Source organism: Dromiciops gliroides, chromosome 1 (genome assembly GCF_019393635.1).
Source record: "Dromiciops gliroides isolate mDroGli1 chromosome 1, mDroGli1.pri, whole genome shotgun sequence".
NCBI lineage: Eukaryota > Metazoa > Chordata > Mammalia > Microbiotheria > Microbiotheriidae > Dromiciops > Dromiciops gliroides.
Genome location: NC_057861.1, coordinates 200465397 through 200481925, shown reverse-complemented (window position 1 = coordinate 200481925; position 16529 = coordinate 200465397). Strand labels below are relative to the sequence as shown.

Genomic DNA, 16529 nt, shown 5'->3' with positions numbered 1-16529 from the left:
ATATCATATGGGACATGATTCAGAAGAAAAAGGATACAGTGAGCCCCTGAACAAATGCAGTAAAGCAGAAAGAGAACTAGAATTGGAGTCAGAAGTTCTGATTTTAAATCTTGATTCTGTGTGACCTCTCACCCCTCTAGGCCCCAGTTTCATCTTTAAAGCATGAAGCTTAGACTTAACGATCACTGAGGTCTTTTTCAGATCTAAAGCCTCTGATCCTAAATACATCTTTATCCAGCTAAAGGAATATTTTCATTTCATTTTATTATACCATCTCAAATTCTGATAGAAGCCATTTTAATTAATAAGCATTCCCTTTTTAAAAAAAACAAATGTCTGGAAATGCTAAGGATTTATGATCCATTAGTGTGAATATTGCAATTAAATTTTTTTTTCCTAATACCTAGCTAAAACTAAAGGGACAAGAGTTTGATGAGGGTAGAAGGAGGAAGAGGAAATAATTTTGGACTATGGAGCACTTTAGGACATCAAGCAGGGAAAGGTTGGATATCAAACTGCATACGTGGGGGGAAAGAGGGTTGATAGAGTGGGGCATGGTTTAGTGTCTCATGAGAGCACTGGGAAACTTGGGCCTGGGGGTATGGAAAGGAAAGAAGAGAATCAATGAAAAAGGTTGTGTATATGAAGATTTTTGCCTAGGGCTAGTCCAGTGCACAAAGAAATGGAATCTCTCTTCTATTACTTTTTGTACCATATGGCCCTGGTTCTGAGACCCAGATATGGTTTTTTTGGTTAAATAAAATTTTGTTGGATAACCTAGGACTGTAACTACTATTTATAATAATGTTGATCTGGAAAAATTATAGTGATAAGGGATATCTATTGAAGCGCTCTCTCTCTCTCCCATCCTCTTTCTTCCTCTCTTTCTCCCCCTCAAAAGCAGAGCAACAGGTTTATTCTTAACTTGCTTTAACAATAAATGCATGCTTCATAATGTAGAGGAAGCAACAAGGGAAATAAGGGAAATGTCTCAATTTTTTAAAAAAAGTAAAATTGGGAGAAGTGAACATTCACTGTATTTTAGAATTGATAGAAGAATGGCAGGCATGACACGGTATACATCTGTGATGCTTAAAATAATTACTATAGACACAAGTTTTAGGTAAGCTTATTATCAATTTCTACTGGTAAAGGATTGACCAAGTGTCTCCTTAGTTTCTCATGGTTCCAAGAGAGTGGATGGCTACCTGTCCACGTTTTTTATCCCTTTTCAGTAAGAGGCGGGTCATTATACATCAATCAAATCTAATTGGTTCAGTAATTAAAGGTAGATTACATCAGGTCAAAAGGACTGACCCCTAGATTAGGGACAATATCTCTATATAAGATAATCAATCCAAAGAATTCAGACCCCACCCAGACTGTGCAAGGACTAGCTACTATTTGGGTGTGGTCCTGAGAGGAACAGCAAGTCTAGCTGACATGTGACACAAAGGGGAATCCTAAATTCCCCATATACTGGTAATCAATAATTATTTTCTCACACATCTTATATTTTAGAACAGATTTCAAAAGGTTCTAGAAATAGTCACAGCAAGGGCAAAAACCTAAAATGATTTTTTATCCATTTGTTTGCAGATTACACTCATATTCTATTTGTGTGTGTGTGTGTGTGTGTGTGTGTGTGTGTGTGTGTGTGTGTGTGTATGCGTGGGGTGACTTGCTCAGGGTCACACAGCTAGTAAGGGTCAAGTGTCAGGCCAAATTTGAACTCAGGTCCTCCTGCATCCAGGGTTGGTGCTTTATCCACTGTGCCACCTAGCTGCCCCAAACTTTTTATCTGAGAATTTGCAGATTACACTCATATAAAATGGGTTTTTTAAATCTTATTTTAATTTAGCACCTTTTGCTTTTTCATTACATTTATTTCTGAATATATTTTCCCTCCTTCCATACCCTTCAATAGAAGGGGGAAAAAAATCATTCCTCAAAAATAACCAAAACATCAACTATGTCTGAACCTGGAATCCCCCACCTCTGCAATGAAAGGAGTTGAAACCTGTTGTTCTTACTTGCATTTTGTTTAGTCAATAGCATTTTTTAAGCATCTAGTATTTGTTAAGTACTGTGCTATGCACTTGGAATAGAAGGGCAAAAAACAGTCCCTGTACTAAGGAGCTAAATGAATAGGGGATACAACAGTATAATTGCAAACAACTATGCCCAAACAATAGATATACGTGCTACGTTGGAAATAATCTTAGAATATTATCCATCTCCAAAGAAGGATTGAACAGACTAAAGCATGCTATTTTTCACTTTCTTTCATTTTTTCATTTTATTCTTTTTCTTATACAAAATGACTACTGACATTTTTTTTCCAGTGAGGCAATGAGGGTCAAGTGACTTATCCAGGGTCACACAGCTAGTGTCAAGTGTCTGAGGTCAGATTTGAACTCAGGTCCTCCTGAATCAAGGGCCAGTGCTTTATCCACTCCACCATCTAGCTGCCCTATAGTAACATAATTGCACATGTATAACCCACATCTGATTGTTTACTGCCTCAGAGAAGGAGGGAAGGAGGGATAAAATTGGAAACTCAAAACTATAAATAAAAATGTTTATTATTTAAAAAGAAAAGAAAAAATCTTAGAGGTAAGTCACTAAGTTTATAGAGGCCTGAGAAAGACTTGTAGAAAATTTGACTTTGTTGATACTTGAAGGAAAACAGGTTGCAGGGATAAGGAGGAAGAAATTTGCAGAAATGGGGAACAACTGCCAGAGAAAATGCCTGGGGAGATGGAGTGTCTTATGTGAGGAATAGCAAGGGAGCCAGTATCACTTGATTGCAGAGTACATGGTGGAAGGTGAGGGAAAAATAAGTAAAAATAGTGGAAAGGTAGGAATGGGCCATATGATAAAAGCCTTTGAGGATGCTATATTTGATCCTGGGGGTGACATGGGGCCACTGGAGTTTATTAAATAGCAGGGAGGGTGACATGATAAGACCTGAAATTTAGGAAGATGGAAGTTGAGTACAGGATGGATTGAATTGGGAAGAGGCTTGAGGCAGGGAGACCAACCAGCAGGTTATTGCAATAGTCCAGGGGTGGAGATGAAGGCTTGCACCAATGTGGTGGCAGAGGAGAAGGGAGAATATACAAGAGATGTTACAAAGGTAGAAATTGCAGGACTTGACAATTTGTGTCTTTTGCCAACTTAACAACATACCCAAAAAGCGTGAAAATTGTCCATGATGAATGTAAAGATAATAGAGAAGACAGAATGATTAGACTTTTTTTCCTAGCCAAATACAGTATGTGAACAGGGAAAGATAGAAAAAAAAAAATGCACCTACTTCTCTCAATTAATTCAAAACACCAGGTCCTGATTAACTACATGCCAGGGTACTGAAAGTATTGTTGGATGTTGATTGCTGAACTGATATCAATCCTCTTCAGGAGATGTGAGAACACAGGGGTTAAAGCAGAAAAGTAAATGTCTCATTTTTTTTTAAAGCAAATACCAAAGATGTTTGAGAGGTCTCCCTTTTTAGGTATGGATAAGACAAGGTGGCCTAGGAAATCCTTTTTAATTCTGAGACTATGATTCTTTGACCACAGAATTAAACTTTTCACAAGTAAAATTTTACCTGCATGTGTCAAAATAAACTATAGAACTAAGCATAAAACACCAATAATACAGTGTAGTTCTAAATGGTAAATAGTTCCACTTGCAAAATTTCTCAGTGAAAAAAGCACATTGTCTTTGCTTCTTGCAACATTAGTTTGCCATAATTATCTCAATTACATTTCAGCATTTATTTAGAACCCATTATGTGTAAGTCACTGTGCTAGGTGCTTGTGTGGAACACAAAGAGGAATTCAGTCTGTATTTTCATGGAATTCATAACCCTAAGAGCTAAAGTAGACATGTATATTATTGTAATACCACATAAAACATGGTGAATGCCCCACGAAAGATAAAAGCAACATTATGCACAAGAACACTTACAGAAATTACAGCTAGAGAAATCAAGGGAGTTTGAGAGTAGAATTTGAACTTTGACCCCTGATAGAATTTCTTCAAATTGTGTTAAGGTGAGAAGATTAAATTAATCCTGTGTCATTTTTTACTGTTCCTATTTACAATGAACTGATCTCGTCCTCTAACTGCCTAAGTCATAGTCTTTTATCTCTGAATCTAGTTCAGAAATGAACTAAGTTTAGAAATCCAGTTCTCTTGATAATCACTGTTGTATTATTGCCTCAAGGAAATCTGTTATGTTGAAGGGTATCAGCTGATATGAGTCTGGTCTAGTATCGTTACACCACCAAGATATACTTCAAGAATATCCCCAGTTTGCTATCCAAAGAATTTTCCTCATGATCTCTAACCTTGCAGGTAGACTCAATGAACTTTTCTTAGTCACAGGAGGGGGTTGTTGCTAGACCTTCTTTCCCAGTTTCTAACCAATCATATTGTCCCCCATGCTTCAGATCTATCACCAGTCATGTTGTCCTCACTCCTGATGCTGCCAACCCTAAAATCAATTACATCCTTTTCCCACCTATAAAGTCCTGTTCTTTGTTCTGTACTCTCCCAAAACTATAAAAGGGAAGCTTTCCTTCCACTGAGGGTCTTTTGGATCACTGGGGCAGTCATCGGACCCATTTTATTATCAAGTCAAAGCTCTGTTAATAAACTGTTATCTTGCTCGAAGAATATATGCCTCAGTCTACTTTTGTTGAATTTCACTCAAGATAAAGGTTAGGAGTGGAGATGATATTACAGGTACAAGGAATAAATCAAAGCACAGAGTGTCACTTTGGTAAACAGCCTTGTTTGGCTAGAGCGTGACTTGTAAATGGGAGTTTGAACACTATTTTGTAATAATAGGGAGTCTGGATTTTGAGCAAGAAAATTCTCTAAGCAAATCTACACTGCAAAAACATTGCTCTGGTAGTTTTTAGTCAGGATGGACTCCGGGAGTGGGGAAGGGAGGCAATCTTTTGTTAAAGTCTCATTGAGAAGCATGAAGAGGTAGCAATAGCTACAAGAATGGAAAAGATATTTATATGAGATGCTGTAGAGAAAGGCTGATTTTGAGCATATAAAGACAAAAATGTATTCTGCTGGGAGAAACAATGTATTATTGATAGATTATTTGTGGGGTGCTCCAAAGTTAACTTGTGTAACTAAAAGAGTGATGTCAATAACATACAGGCAGGAATTAGGATAAATTATTTCATTGGCCAAAACAGGTGGGGCTTTAGGGTGAAATCCAGTAGGTAGTCTATGTGAGTCTTGAATGAGTCAGAGAGGTCAGAGCTAGAGAAAAAGATTTAAGTAGGGACAGAGGGTGTCAAGGACGGCCTTTGGGGGTGCCTTCACTTAGAAATCAGAAGAAGAAGCTAGTAAAAGAAATAACAAAGTAAAAGGCAGAAGAGCCAGGAGAGCCAACTGAATAGAATGTCAAGATGAGTAGTACCATGTTACTGAAAGCAAGAAGAATGGAAAAGGCAATGGGATTTTTAAAATTATTGGTAACCTTTAAAAGAGTAGTTTCAGTGGAGTTGTAATTACAAGTTAAATTTTGAAAGAGTTAGAAAATGCACGGGTTCAAATCCTGGCTCTGACATTTTGTAGCTCTGGAAGGTGGTCAGCAATAACAATAGCTGGGGGAGGGGCAGACAGCTAGGTGGCACAGTGCTGGCAGCACCAGTCCTAGATTCAAGAGGACCTGAGTTTAAATCCAGACTCAGACATTTGACACTTACTAGCTGTGTGACCCTGGGCAAGTCACTTAACCCTCCTTGCCCTGCAAAAAAAAAAAAAGAAAGAAAAAAGAATACAAGCAACAATAACAATAGCTAGCATTTAAAGAGCACTTAAATGTTTGCAAAGACTATAACATGTTACTTAAATTGAGATGCTTCTTCATAAGTAAAATGGGGATAGTAACACCTCACTGACTGGCAGCACTATAGTGAATGGAGCACTTTCCTTGGAATTAGGGAGTGGTGATCTTCATGGGTAAAGCAAATTTCTCATTGGGAGCTCCCTACATTAAATTCTGAGATGATCATAATTTATACTGTATATATTTTGTTTGTACATAGTTTATGGCATATTATCTCCCCTATTAGACTGTAAGCTCCTTGAAGGCAAGAGCTATTTTTGCCTTTCTTTGCACTTCCATCATAGACTTAATGCCTGCTGACTTACTCAGAAAGCAAAGATGTGCTTAAAAAAAAAAAGTGCATGAGCAATTAGAGTTGATCTGAAAAAAAAAGCATGTATGTTGAAACTAAAGCACTATACAGATGTGAGTGGGGAGAAAAGAAGGAGAAGCAGATATTATGTCTAGAATCATACTCGTTTATGGGCAGCTAGATGGAGAAGTATAGAGTACCAGGCCTAGAATAAGAAAGACATCTTCCAGACAAATCTGCCCTTAGACACTAGCTCTGTGATCCTGAGCAAATCATTTAACCCTATTTGCCTCAGTTTGTAAAATGCCATGGAGAAGGAAATGGCAAATTGCTGCAATATCTTTGCCAAGAAAACTCCAAAAGGCATCATTAAGTCAAATGCTGCTAAAATGAACAAAAACAAAAAAAGTGTGATTTTTCCCACCATCACAGTAATCTCAACAAGTGGTTATCCTGTCCTATTGGAAGATGTGCTGTGATGGGGAATTCGCTATCTCCAGACAATCCATTCCATCTCTGGATAATTCTCACTTTTCTCCTTAAATAAAGCTAACATCTGCCTTTGCCTAACATCCACTGCTCCTACTTCTGTTCTCAGGGACATAGTACAAGTATAATCCTTTTTCCACATGGACAACCTTCAGATAGTTGAAAACTGTGATTATTCCCCCCTCAACTTCCCAAGTCTACTCATATCCAGGCTACATATCCCCCCCTTCCTTCAACCAATAATCACATGGCATGACCTCCAATACCTTCATCGTCATAGCCTCAAGATGCACTTGTTAAGTGGCCAAGATGTAGTATAGATGCTTTACTAACTAGATATAATTTCTGGTTTCAATATCATTAGCAATGCTACTTGATTTCTAAATATGCTCATGATGATAGGACAAGAAACACATGTATTTGTTGGGTAGAGGTTTTCCAGTGTTCCCCCAAGCCAGAGATGCACCTCAAAGAATAGATGTGCAATTGCCTATAGGAAAACTCTGAAATGAAATCTCACTAAAGCAGAGGTTAACCTAGGGTCTTTGGACTTGTTTTCAAAAATGTTTTTATAATTATAGTTCAACATAATTGGTTTATTTTGTATTCCTATGTATTTTTTATTTTTTCCACTTACAAACATGATTCTGAGAAGGGGTTCATAGGTTTCATCAGACCCCCCCCCAAGTGGTCCAGGATACACTAAAAGGTTAAGAATTTCCTGCACAACAGAGACTGAAGAGCTCAAGAATCAAGTTTTTAAAATAGCTGATAACAAACATTAACTTCAACATTAAGTTTAGAAACTGAACTATCAGTTCAGAATCCCAATTTTTGGTTCAGAACCTCATTGATTCTTAACAGCTCTGCATTCAGAAAAACCACATGTCACTTACCAAAGCACCCCATTTCAAATCCACTGTAACAAAGGCAGCATTTTGTTCCAGGCTCATGTTTATTCAGAATCTTAACAAAAGATTTTTCTGCAAGGTAATTTTGTATTTCTGGCACCAGAGTTCACCATTTCCCACCTCACCTTACCCACTTTCATCCTAAATGTCATTTTCGGTTGCAAGTAAAATAATGAGCTTTTCTCTTTAACCTTAGGCCCTGACTATGCACTGTGGGTAGGTGTATGTTTGAAGTGAGGGAAGTAGGGTGGTAAACATAGCAATGATTATACAATTGATATCAACAGATTTTTTTTTTAGGAAAAAAAATCAGCTTTTTTAATGTGTCAGTGGTTTTTCATGTACATGCTGCTTGATTAATATATATCAAGGGGAAGATACATGATCACAGTTCATTATGACAGCTTACATTTTAAACAGATTCACTCTCCCACCAAGTCATCAAACAACTAACCTTTCCAAAAGCAAGTAAGGTGAAGGCCAGAGAATAAAGGCTACCGATATAATGGAAGAAATCGAAAGAGTTTCCAATGGAAAAAGTAAATGGACCCACATGCATGAACATAATTTGTCATTCATTAGTTGGCAGCAAGTTCCTTAAAATAGCAAAAAAGAAAAAAGTATCCAAACATCACAAAGGATGCTTTTCAGTCCTTCTTAATAAAAATTTGAGATTCAGCAGCCCTCTTAAAAGGAGTGAGTGCCAACAAGGTTTTTATCTTCCAAACAGCAATCCACGAAAAGGTGATTCTCTCCTCCCCACTCCCTGCCTCCAGGAAACAGAGGGTTAATTCTAGGCTGAAAATTGGGGAAGAAGGGACAGGCCTTGTTTTATGGGCGGATAGAATCTGTTCCTTGATCAATGTCAGTTTCTTTTGGACATTTCCCCTTCTTACCATTATTGTCTATATGAGAACAGTTATTAGAAGCATGTAAATTATGACCATTGGGCTTCTTGACTTCCAGAAAAGGAAAGTGATTTGAAAAAAAGCGCCACAATGGGTAATTCTATTAGAAATAATGTCATAGTAGACAGAAGCCAAAAACCTCCTTAGAGCCAAGCATCCACACTGATTGCTTGGGTCTAAAGATGTAGTCTGCTGAAGAGCTTTTTTAAAAAGCTTTGGAGCATCAAAGATTGATTTATACAAACACACAAATAGATGCAGAAAACTGTAAAGGTTACACAATAATCATAGCAGCTGTTTTTGTTATATAAAGAATAAAGTACTGATAGAGCATCAAAAAGAGAAACTGAACTTTAAAAATAATTTGAATAAAAAAGGCACACTCTATAGAAAAGTGTACAGAAGGATAGTTCACTTTTTGGATGTCAGGAGGTGGTGGGGTGGGAAATGGACACTTTAAAGTTCTTTTTGCAAATGAAGTTGGTTTCTGTCAGGCAAAGTGGACAGTGACAACTGGCTTCTTTATATCCTGGGTTTAAGTCAGTCTCTTCTTTTATTGGCTTTTTAAAAAATGTGATTAGTACTCTGACATGTAGAATCGATACATCAAGGCCACAACAAGTGCAGAGATTGCTGGGATCACCCAACTGGTCCACCAACTAGAAGGAAACAGTGAGAAAATGTTTCAAATATATTGCATGATGTCAGATACATGTAAATAAAAATGATTTGCTCCAGCTAACAATAATTCACCAGAACATCTTTTTTCTCTCTGTCTGAGCCTAAGACACCAGCTGCAAAAAAGAGTACGTGTAGAGCTGGGACCAGCATTTATGCTCTACCTCTCCCCCAACAAAGTTATACCCCACTAGCCTAATAAGTCACCAATGACACTACTGGCACCTTTAGAAAAAAAAATTACATACATTTTATAATAAGGGCTTATTAAAGCTACTTATGAACTCCCTTGCTACATTTAAAAAATATGATTCTTAGGTAATGACAGATTATGAACGCTGGGCAAAACACCATACAACAAGAAACCATGGATGGTCATTAGATCTTTTATGTGGTCTGAACAAAAACATAGGGAAAAGAGCACTTGACTAGAGTTAGGAGGCTCAAGTAGTAAGTTACAGCTTTGTCACTAACTAGCTGTGTAATCTCAGGCAAAGATCACTTCTTTAGCCCTCGGTTTCTTCAAATGGAAAATAAAAATAAGTGGATTAGTCTAGGTGAATCCCCACCATCAAACAAAGCTTCTTCCTTTAAAGTAACCAGAAAATTATAGCTACTAAATTCAACTACTGTTTTCTCAAGTCCTCATCTTATATGGACTTTGTCTAGCTTCTGATCCTACTGACAATTATCCCTCCTCCCCTTCTGCTTTCATAACCCTTCTCCCTCCTGGTTCTCCTATCTATACCTCCTCAAACTCCTTTCTTTGACCATTATCTTGAATCATTCTCATGGTCCCTAACTATGAGTCTCTCATGCTACTATCCTGGGCCCTATTGTCACACTACACCTTCTGTCAGTGAATTTCCATGGGTTCAACCATCATTTCTATTCAGGTAATTCCAAAATCTATATAGTCAACCACAATCTTTCTCTTGAGTTCCAGCCGTATATTGCCAACTGCCTACTGGACTTCTCCATGGAGATGTCTTGAATACATCACAAAGTCAACATACCCCAAACAGACTTTGTTATCTTTCCTCATCTGAACTTGCTTTTCCTCCAAACTTCCACCCAAGTTTGAAACCTTGGATTTCTCCTTTGACTCTCCATTCTCCTTCATCTCCTATAAGCTCACTAGTTGTCAAGTCTTGTCAGTTCTGTGTTCACTTCTCTCACAACTGGCCCATTCTCTGAGTACACAGTCACCACCCTAAGTTCAGGTCCTCATCACCTCTCACCTGTATTACTATCAGAGGCTGCTGAAGAATATCCTAATCTCTCCAGGACAAAATCCAAGCCCCTCATCTTGGCATCTGGCTCCAGCTTATTTCCCTTCATGGGCGCCATGTTTCAGTTAAATTTACCTACTTGCTCCCACCCACCACCCCCCAAAATTCCCTTTCTTGGCTAGCTCCCTGTGACTGCATAGTCCTTGAATTTATTCTCTACTCACCTCTACATCCTCTAAAAACACTTAGCTCTCTCAAGGCTCAGGCCTTATGTTACAACACATTAGAAGCCTTTTATCTGAGTTGAGAATTTTCTCTCCCTCTTTAAATAATTGATAATTCTCTATTTACATACTGTATCCCACTTCACGAAATTGAAGCTCCCTGAAAGCAGGCAGTTGTTCTCGCTCTCTTTTTTTGTCTTTCTGTCCCAGCTACCAAACCAATCCCTTGTACATATTAGGTATTTATTAAATACTCCTTATATTGAATCTAAAGTTCTTTGCAATTTAAACACTCTATGAATCTATAAATTACACGTAATTTACAACATCTACTCAGTAGAGACAATTTTATAAAATTTTCTAAGTATACATCTTCACCTGGACATACTGCCCAGGTAACGCTATGTCCAGATCATCTCTCTAGGCTGTGTAGCTGAAACCCATAAAACCCCCAAATTCTTCTAAATGCTTAGTTTCCAATTTAGACTAAGTAACACAGGATCACAGATTAATAAGTGAGTGCTAGACCTGGGATATATGAAAATCACGTATTTAATGTGATTTTGTACCTCAGCCACACCTGTTAGGGCAAGTAAGAACTTGAATGCAGATTTTTTAAAAACCTAATATAAATTCATTATGTGCGTATATTCATGTCAAAGAAAATAACATACAGCAACATTTTTTACATCTTATCTCAACCCTAAAATAAAGCTTGGGAATCACACTATAATAATCAAGAGGATTACTGGTATACTTTTCCTTTGGGTGGAGTTTGCCGGGACTTCTTTAGTTAACTTATTTAGTTAGATGCTCATGTTAGGTATAGTATTGCTTAAAAGGCAGGGGTGTGGACTACAAAACCTTACAAGCCCCCTTCCAGGCCAATGAAAGATTTAAAAAGAATATTTATTTCATACCTGCTCTCATTATCATGGGTAGTAATAAGACTATCCTGAAAAACAAAGATGAAAGAACAGTTAAAAAAATCAAAACATTATGCAATTCACAGTATTAAAAAACTTTTTATGAAGCAAGAACATTTAACTAAGTTCTTCAATAGACTAATAAGATACAATAAAAGACAATTTCAGCAATAACGTCTTTTCATACAACAATGCTTCATCCTTATTCACTTATGATTATCATGCCCTATTTTCCCAGAGAAAAATGGGCTACATGTTATCTGTGGAAAATTTAACATCATTTATACATACCTTCACTTATATTAAACAATTTGAAAGAAAACATGAAAACTATTCTGAATTAAAATAATTTGTTCAACTCCCCACTATAACAACTGAACATGGACAATGACTTTTAGTAATGATCATATGTACAAATGAGAATATTCCCTAAAAGTACAAGCAAAATATTTGATAAATACCTTTCAACTGGTAAAATAATGTTAAAGGCTGAAATCAAAAGGATACAGTACACCCAAATTTCATCAAGTCATTCCAACTTGGAAATGTGATGTTACTTTTTTCAAACCTCTATTACTCTAAGACTTACCTTTATGCTTTGCTGTAAGGGTCAAATATTAGCTGGTTATGTAAAATAGTTCATTTCACAAGCCAGTTTCTTCCTACAATGCCTCAATAAGATTCCAAAGGGAATCTTCAAATCAGTTTGATGTAGACATGTTAATCTGTTGCCACAGAGGCCAATTTTGCCTCTGGGACTCTTTGAAGGTTTGAAATGTTAAAAACTGGTGAAAACAGATCATAATAACCACAGAGAATAGAGAACACAGATAACTGAGCTACAAGTTTAAGTATAAATCACTCCAACAATTAGCAACAAGCTAAAAAGCAGCCCTCAGATAGCTCACACAAGCATGAGTATTAGTAGTGCCTTCAAAAAGGAAGAACCATGATAAAGCAAAGCTTACATGGCTTCAATGTCCATTTTTCTCTGCAATGCCAGAACACAGAGCACAGGACACTGGCTTAGTAACTGACTGTTAGATGGTAATGAAGCCACACTCTGCAGTGGAGGTGAAAGAGTCCATTTTCAAAGGAAAAGTAAAAACCTTTCCAGGAGGAGCAAGCCAAGCAGTTTAGTGCCACCAACCTTGAAAGAGCTCCTTTAAGATTCCTGACACAGTGAAAAGAAATAAGGCAGTTTTAAAGAAAACTTCACATTAAGATTTCTTGCTTGATCATTTGTATCACATAACTGTTTTTGAATAAAAGTTATTAAAAAAGAGTTAATAGAAACAGTAGAAACTTCCAAGGTTGATGCTTCTAGACTATTTTTGTATTGTGTAGGGATGGGGGTGAGAAGGGAGGACAAGTTGATGACTAACTTCAACTTGTTTGGTTGCTGCTCTCCTCCCCCAACCCCTCCATCCCCAGGGGCTCCACATTCTTTAGCCTTGGTCCTTGTTCACTGTGAAACTTGAATTGCTGAGCAGAGACTATGATTAAGACAGTACAGGCAAGCCTGACATTAAGAAGTTGTGCTTTAAACTAGTAACTAAAGAGCAACCAAAACAGAATGTACATTACACATTCAACATATCTGTTAATCAGTCTTGCTTCAAGTCAGGATGTTCTCTAAAAGAATTAGTAAAGTTTATATTACACCATGCAAACACACTTATAAAAACACGCTGATGATTCATCTAGGCTCCCACCTATCCAGTAGTAGATAAGCTCCTTGGGGTCAAGCACTGCCTTATTTTTGTCTTTGACTCCCCATCGCATAACACAGTGTTTTCCTCTCCGTAAAGTCAATTACTAAAACTTGCTAGACTATTTTTCTAAGAATATCCTAACCTGAATTCAAAATCAATCAATTAATCGTTACTAAGGCTTCATTCAGAAGCACAGTGCTAGGCACCTTTCACCTCTATGAGCTCAAGATCAAAAGCCCTTTGGATCATCACATACTATAATTTCCCAAGCATTGCTTAAAATCCAGAATTTACGATTGTGAAAAATGGCAGCACAAAAGGTCAAGAAATGCTTTCAACTTTAAGATCTACCATCAGTTCACTATGCAACCTCAACTAGTTTACTTAAAACCTTTTCCATGTCTATGAGGATGTTGTAAAAATTAAATGAACCTCACTTACTAGCTATGTGACCCTGGGCAAGTCACTTAACCCTCACTGCCCTGCCAAAAAAAAAAAAATTAAATTAACCTACACAAAAATATTACAAAGAAAGAAATACAAAGCCCAGACAGCTATTCCAAACCAAGTTACTTGAATCCCATACTGTGGCCCATCGTATTTCACCTTATCAGAAACAGCACAATGTAATTTGTTTCCATCTTTAGACTAAAGAGCTCTGCATTTGGATTTAGAGGAGACCTGGGTTCTAATACTTTCTTTGCCATTAATTCTTAGGCAAGTCACCTCTCTGGAACTGTTTCCTCTTCTAGATAATGAGGGGGTTCCATTTCAACCCTATGATAATTGCTCAAACAATTCAAAAAAAGTATTATCTAGGGAGGCAGCTTCCAGAGAGAGAGAAGTCTGGCTATGTCATTGAGAGCACTGTGCATCAGAAATGAAGTACCATCTCCAATTGGCACAAAAAAAAATAATGAGTAGTGGGACACCCTGTAATGTGGTCTGTGATGCAGGTCTGTTCTGAATGGGAGAATGGAAATGGTCTCCACTATACCTAAATGAAGCAATTATGGTAGAACATTGGTGTTGGGACAAGAGGCAGAAAAACTAGCTTTTATCAGTTATAAATTTATGATATGATCAGACATTTTCTGTATATAGTTGATGTATGCCTATGAGAGGTAGCATGGCATAGTAGGATAAGAAACAGCCTAGGAGCTAAGTGATGTAGTGGATAACATTGGGCCTGGAATCAGGAAGACCAGAGTTCAAATTCAGCCTACTAGCTGTGTGACATCGGGAAAGTCACTTAACTTCTGTCTACCTGAGCTTCCTCAAATGTAGGAATGGAAACAATTAAAGCATCTATCTCACAAGGACATTGTGAAGATAAAATGAGATATCTGTTAGCACAGTGCACAACATGGAGGAGGCTAGCCACTTGTTTCTTTCCTACCTTCAAGAAGATTCGGGTTCAAGTCCTGGCTCTAACACAAACTGGCCATGTGACCCTGAACAAACCACTTAGCCCAGTGCCCTATGCAGCTCTCTCTGACTACTGCAGAGAAGGTAACAACCTGCAAGGGTGGAAATAGTTTCCTCACCCTATGCCAGTGAAATCACAACCTCAGTCTGCAGAGGAATGTTAAGGGGTTCCCTGAACTTTTTAAGTTGTCCCAGAAACATGGGACTCAGAATATGCAGAAGGTTCTATGTCTAGGCTGAAGTCCACCCCACCCCACCCCATGAGACATAATTTGTTGTTTGCATCCCAAACTGCACTCCCTGTGTGCCCTTGGGAATCAAGAAAGGCACCAGTCAGTTTGCACTAGACTGGGAAACTCCCTGTGCAGCTGGGACCCTTATAGAGAAGCAGACTATCCCATAAAGTCTAGCACAAAGCTTCTTAAACTGTGGGTCCCCATATGGGGTCATGAAAATTTTGGCGGTCAATGTTTGATTTGTATACCAATTTATATACCCATATACCCGGGGTTGCAGAAAAATTTGAGAAGGGAAAAAATTTAAGAAGCTTTGGTCTCAAAGTTCCCAAGGGAAAAGCATGTGGCTTTTGCTTTCACCTTGTCCCTCCCCCCCTTTGGGGAGGTTTTCTCCTTTTCCCACCTTTGCTGCACCTCTCCCCCTCTCATGCCTTCTTCCTTTGTTCTAATTATAAACATGAAAACTTCTGTATAGATTGTTAACTCTTTGGGTTCCACGTGCATGTTTATTTCTCTTGTAATAAACCTAGTTTTCACATAAGTTTCATGAAGTTGTGATTCCCTGTTGACAAGTCCCTATACCCTATGCCTATGTAATACTTCAGGGAACATAATTTTTCCATAACTAAATCCACTGTAATGAACCACCAAGCTCCTGGGTTTTATGGTGCTATTATTTCATCTACCTCCTGTAGTTCATATTAGCATGGTTTTTTGGTCGAGAATTATTATAATAACTGCCTCAATTCTGTTAATAGTTTAATGAAGTTTCTTAAAACAAGTTCTTAAGACAGTAAGCTAACTATAGTAATATTACTTAAAGATAATCAAGGACAGGAACAAGGACAGAATGAACAGAATGAACAGAAAACCAAAACACCCTTCTTCTATAGGTGTGCAAATACCATCCTGAGGCTTCTCACACTCTTATAGTCTAACTAAAAAATAGGAAGCATTTTTCTTATTTCTATCTTCTCTGAACTGCTGTGTCATTATCACTGATTATATCCTGGCTGTTCCTACCAAATCCTCCTCACGGAGGAGGATCCTCCCCATTATTTTAAAATATTACTGTGAGTTGGAGGGTATCAGGTTGCCAAATGAGTCAGAAGTTTCCAAATGAAAAGTTTTCAGTATTTAAAATAAAATTTTTATGGTGGCTTATTTTGGAAAGAGAATGCCAGGTGCACATTTGCACAGTGTCTAATCTAATTTTTCTACCTGCAATGAACTAAATATCCAGGATCATCTTCACTTGTGACTGGACAATGCTTTCCTAAATTAAAAAACTGTGTTGTCTTGGCCAGTATTTCCTCAATGAGTTGCCTGTTTGGGTATATTCTACAGAGGATACCAAATCACCTTCCAGAAAAAAAGTTTGTGAAGTTTGTGTTTATATATTTAAGGAAAAAAATTTCCTTATATGTGTTTGAATTTCTTGACTTCCATACTTTTTCTTTCTCCCTTGGTTTGAGAAGAGGGTGGTTATTTAACAAAGTAGTAAGGAATGAAACTGGATTTCTAAAGCCTGTTCTTTCTGACTTAAATAGATCCAGATTATTAACCAAAACAGACTGATCTCAGATTGCTTTCTGTTTTGGGGAGA

The 16529-nt window shown here is 37.6% G+C and overlaps 1 protein-coding gene across 2 annotated transcripts in view; it reads right to left on the bottom strand.

Moving 5' to 3' along the window:
- Positions 1-7601: 7601 nt before the first annotated feature.
- LOC122756133 (cytochrome b5) overlaps positions 7602-16529 on the bottom strand; it is a 45783-nt gene continuing 36855 nt past the window's right edge. Inside the window, exons 4-5 of one of the 2 annotated variants that reach the window (XM_044005261.1) lie at positions 11539-11573; positions 7602-9143 (exon numbers count right to left, since the gene is read on the bottom strand). In XM_044005261.1, the coding sequence (XP_043861196.1) occupies positions 9062-9143; positions 11539-11573 (117 nt within the window). In that variant the 3' untranslated portion in view covers positions 7602-9061. Of the gene's footprint in view, positions 9144-11538; positions 11574-12694; positions 12719-16529 lie in introns of those variants that run through there. The other variant, XM_044005269.1, reaches the window with a different exon arrangement.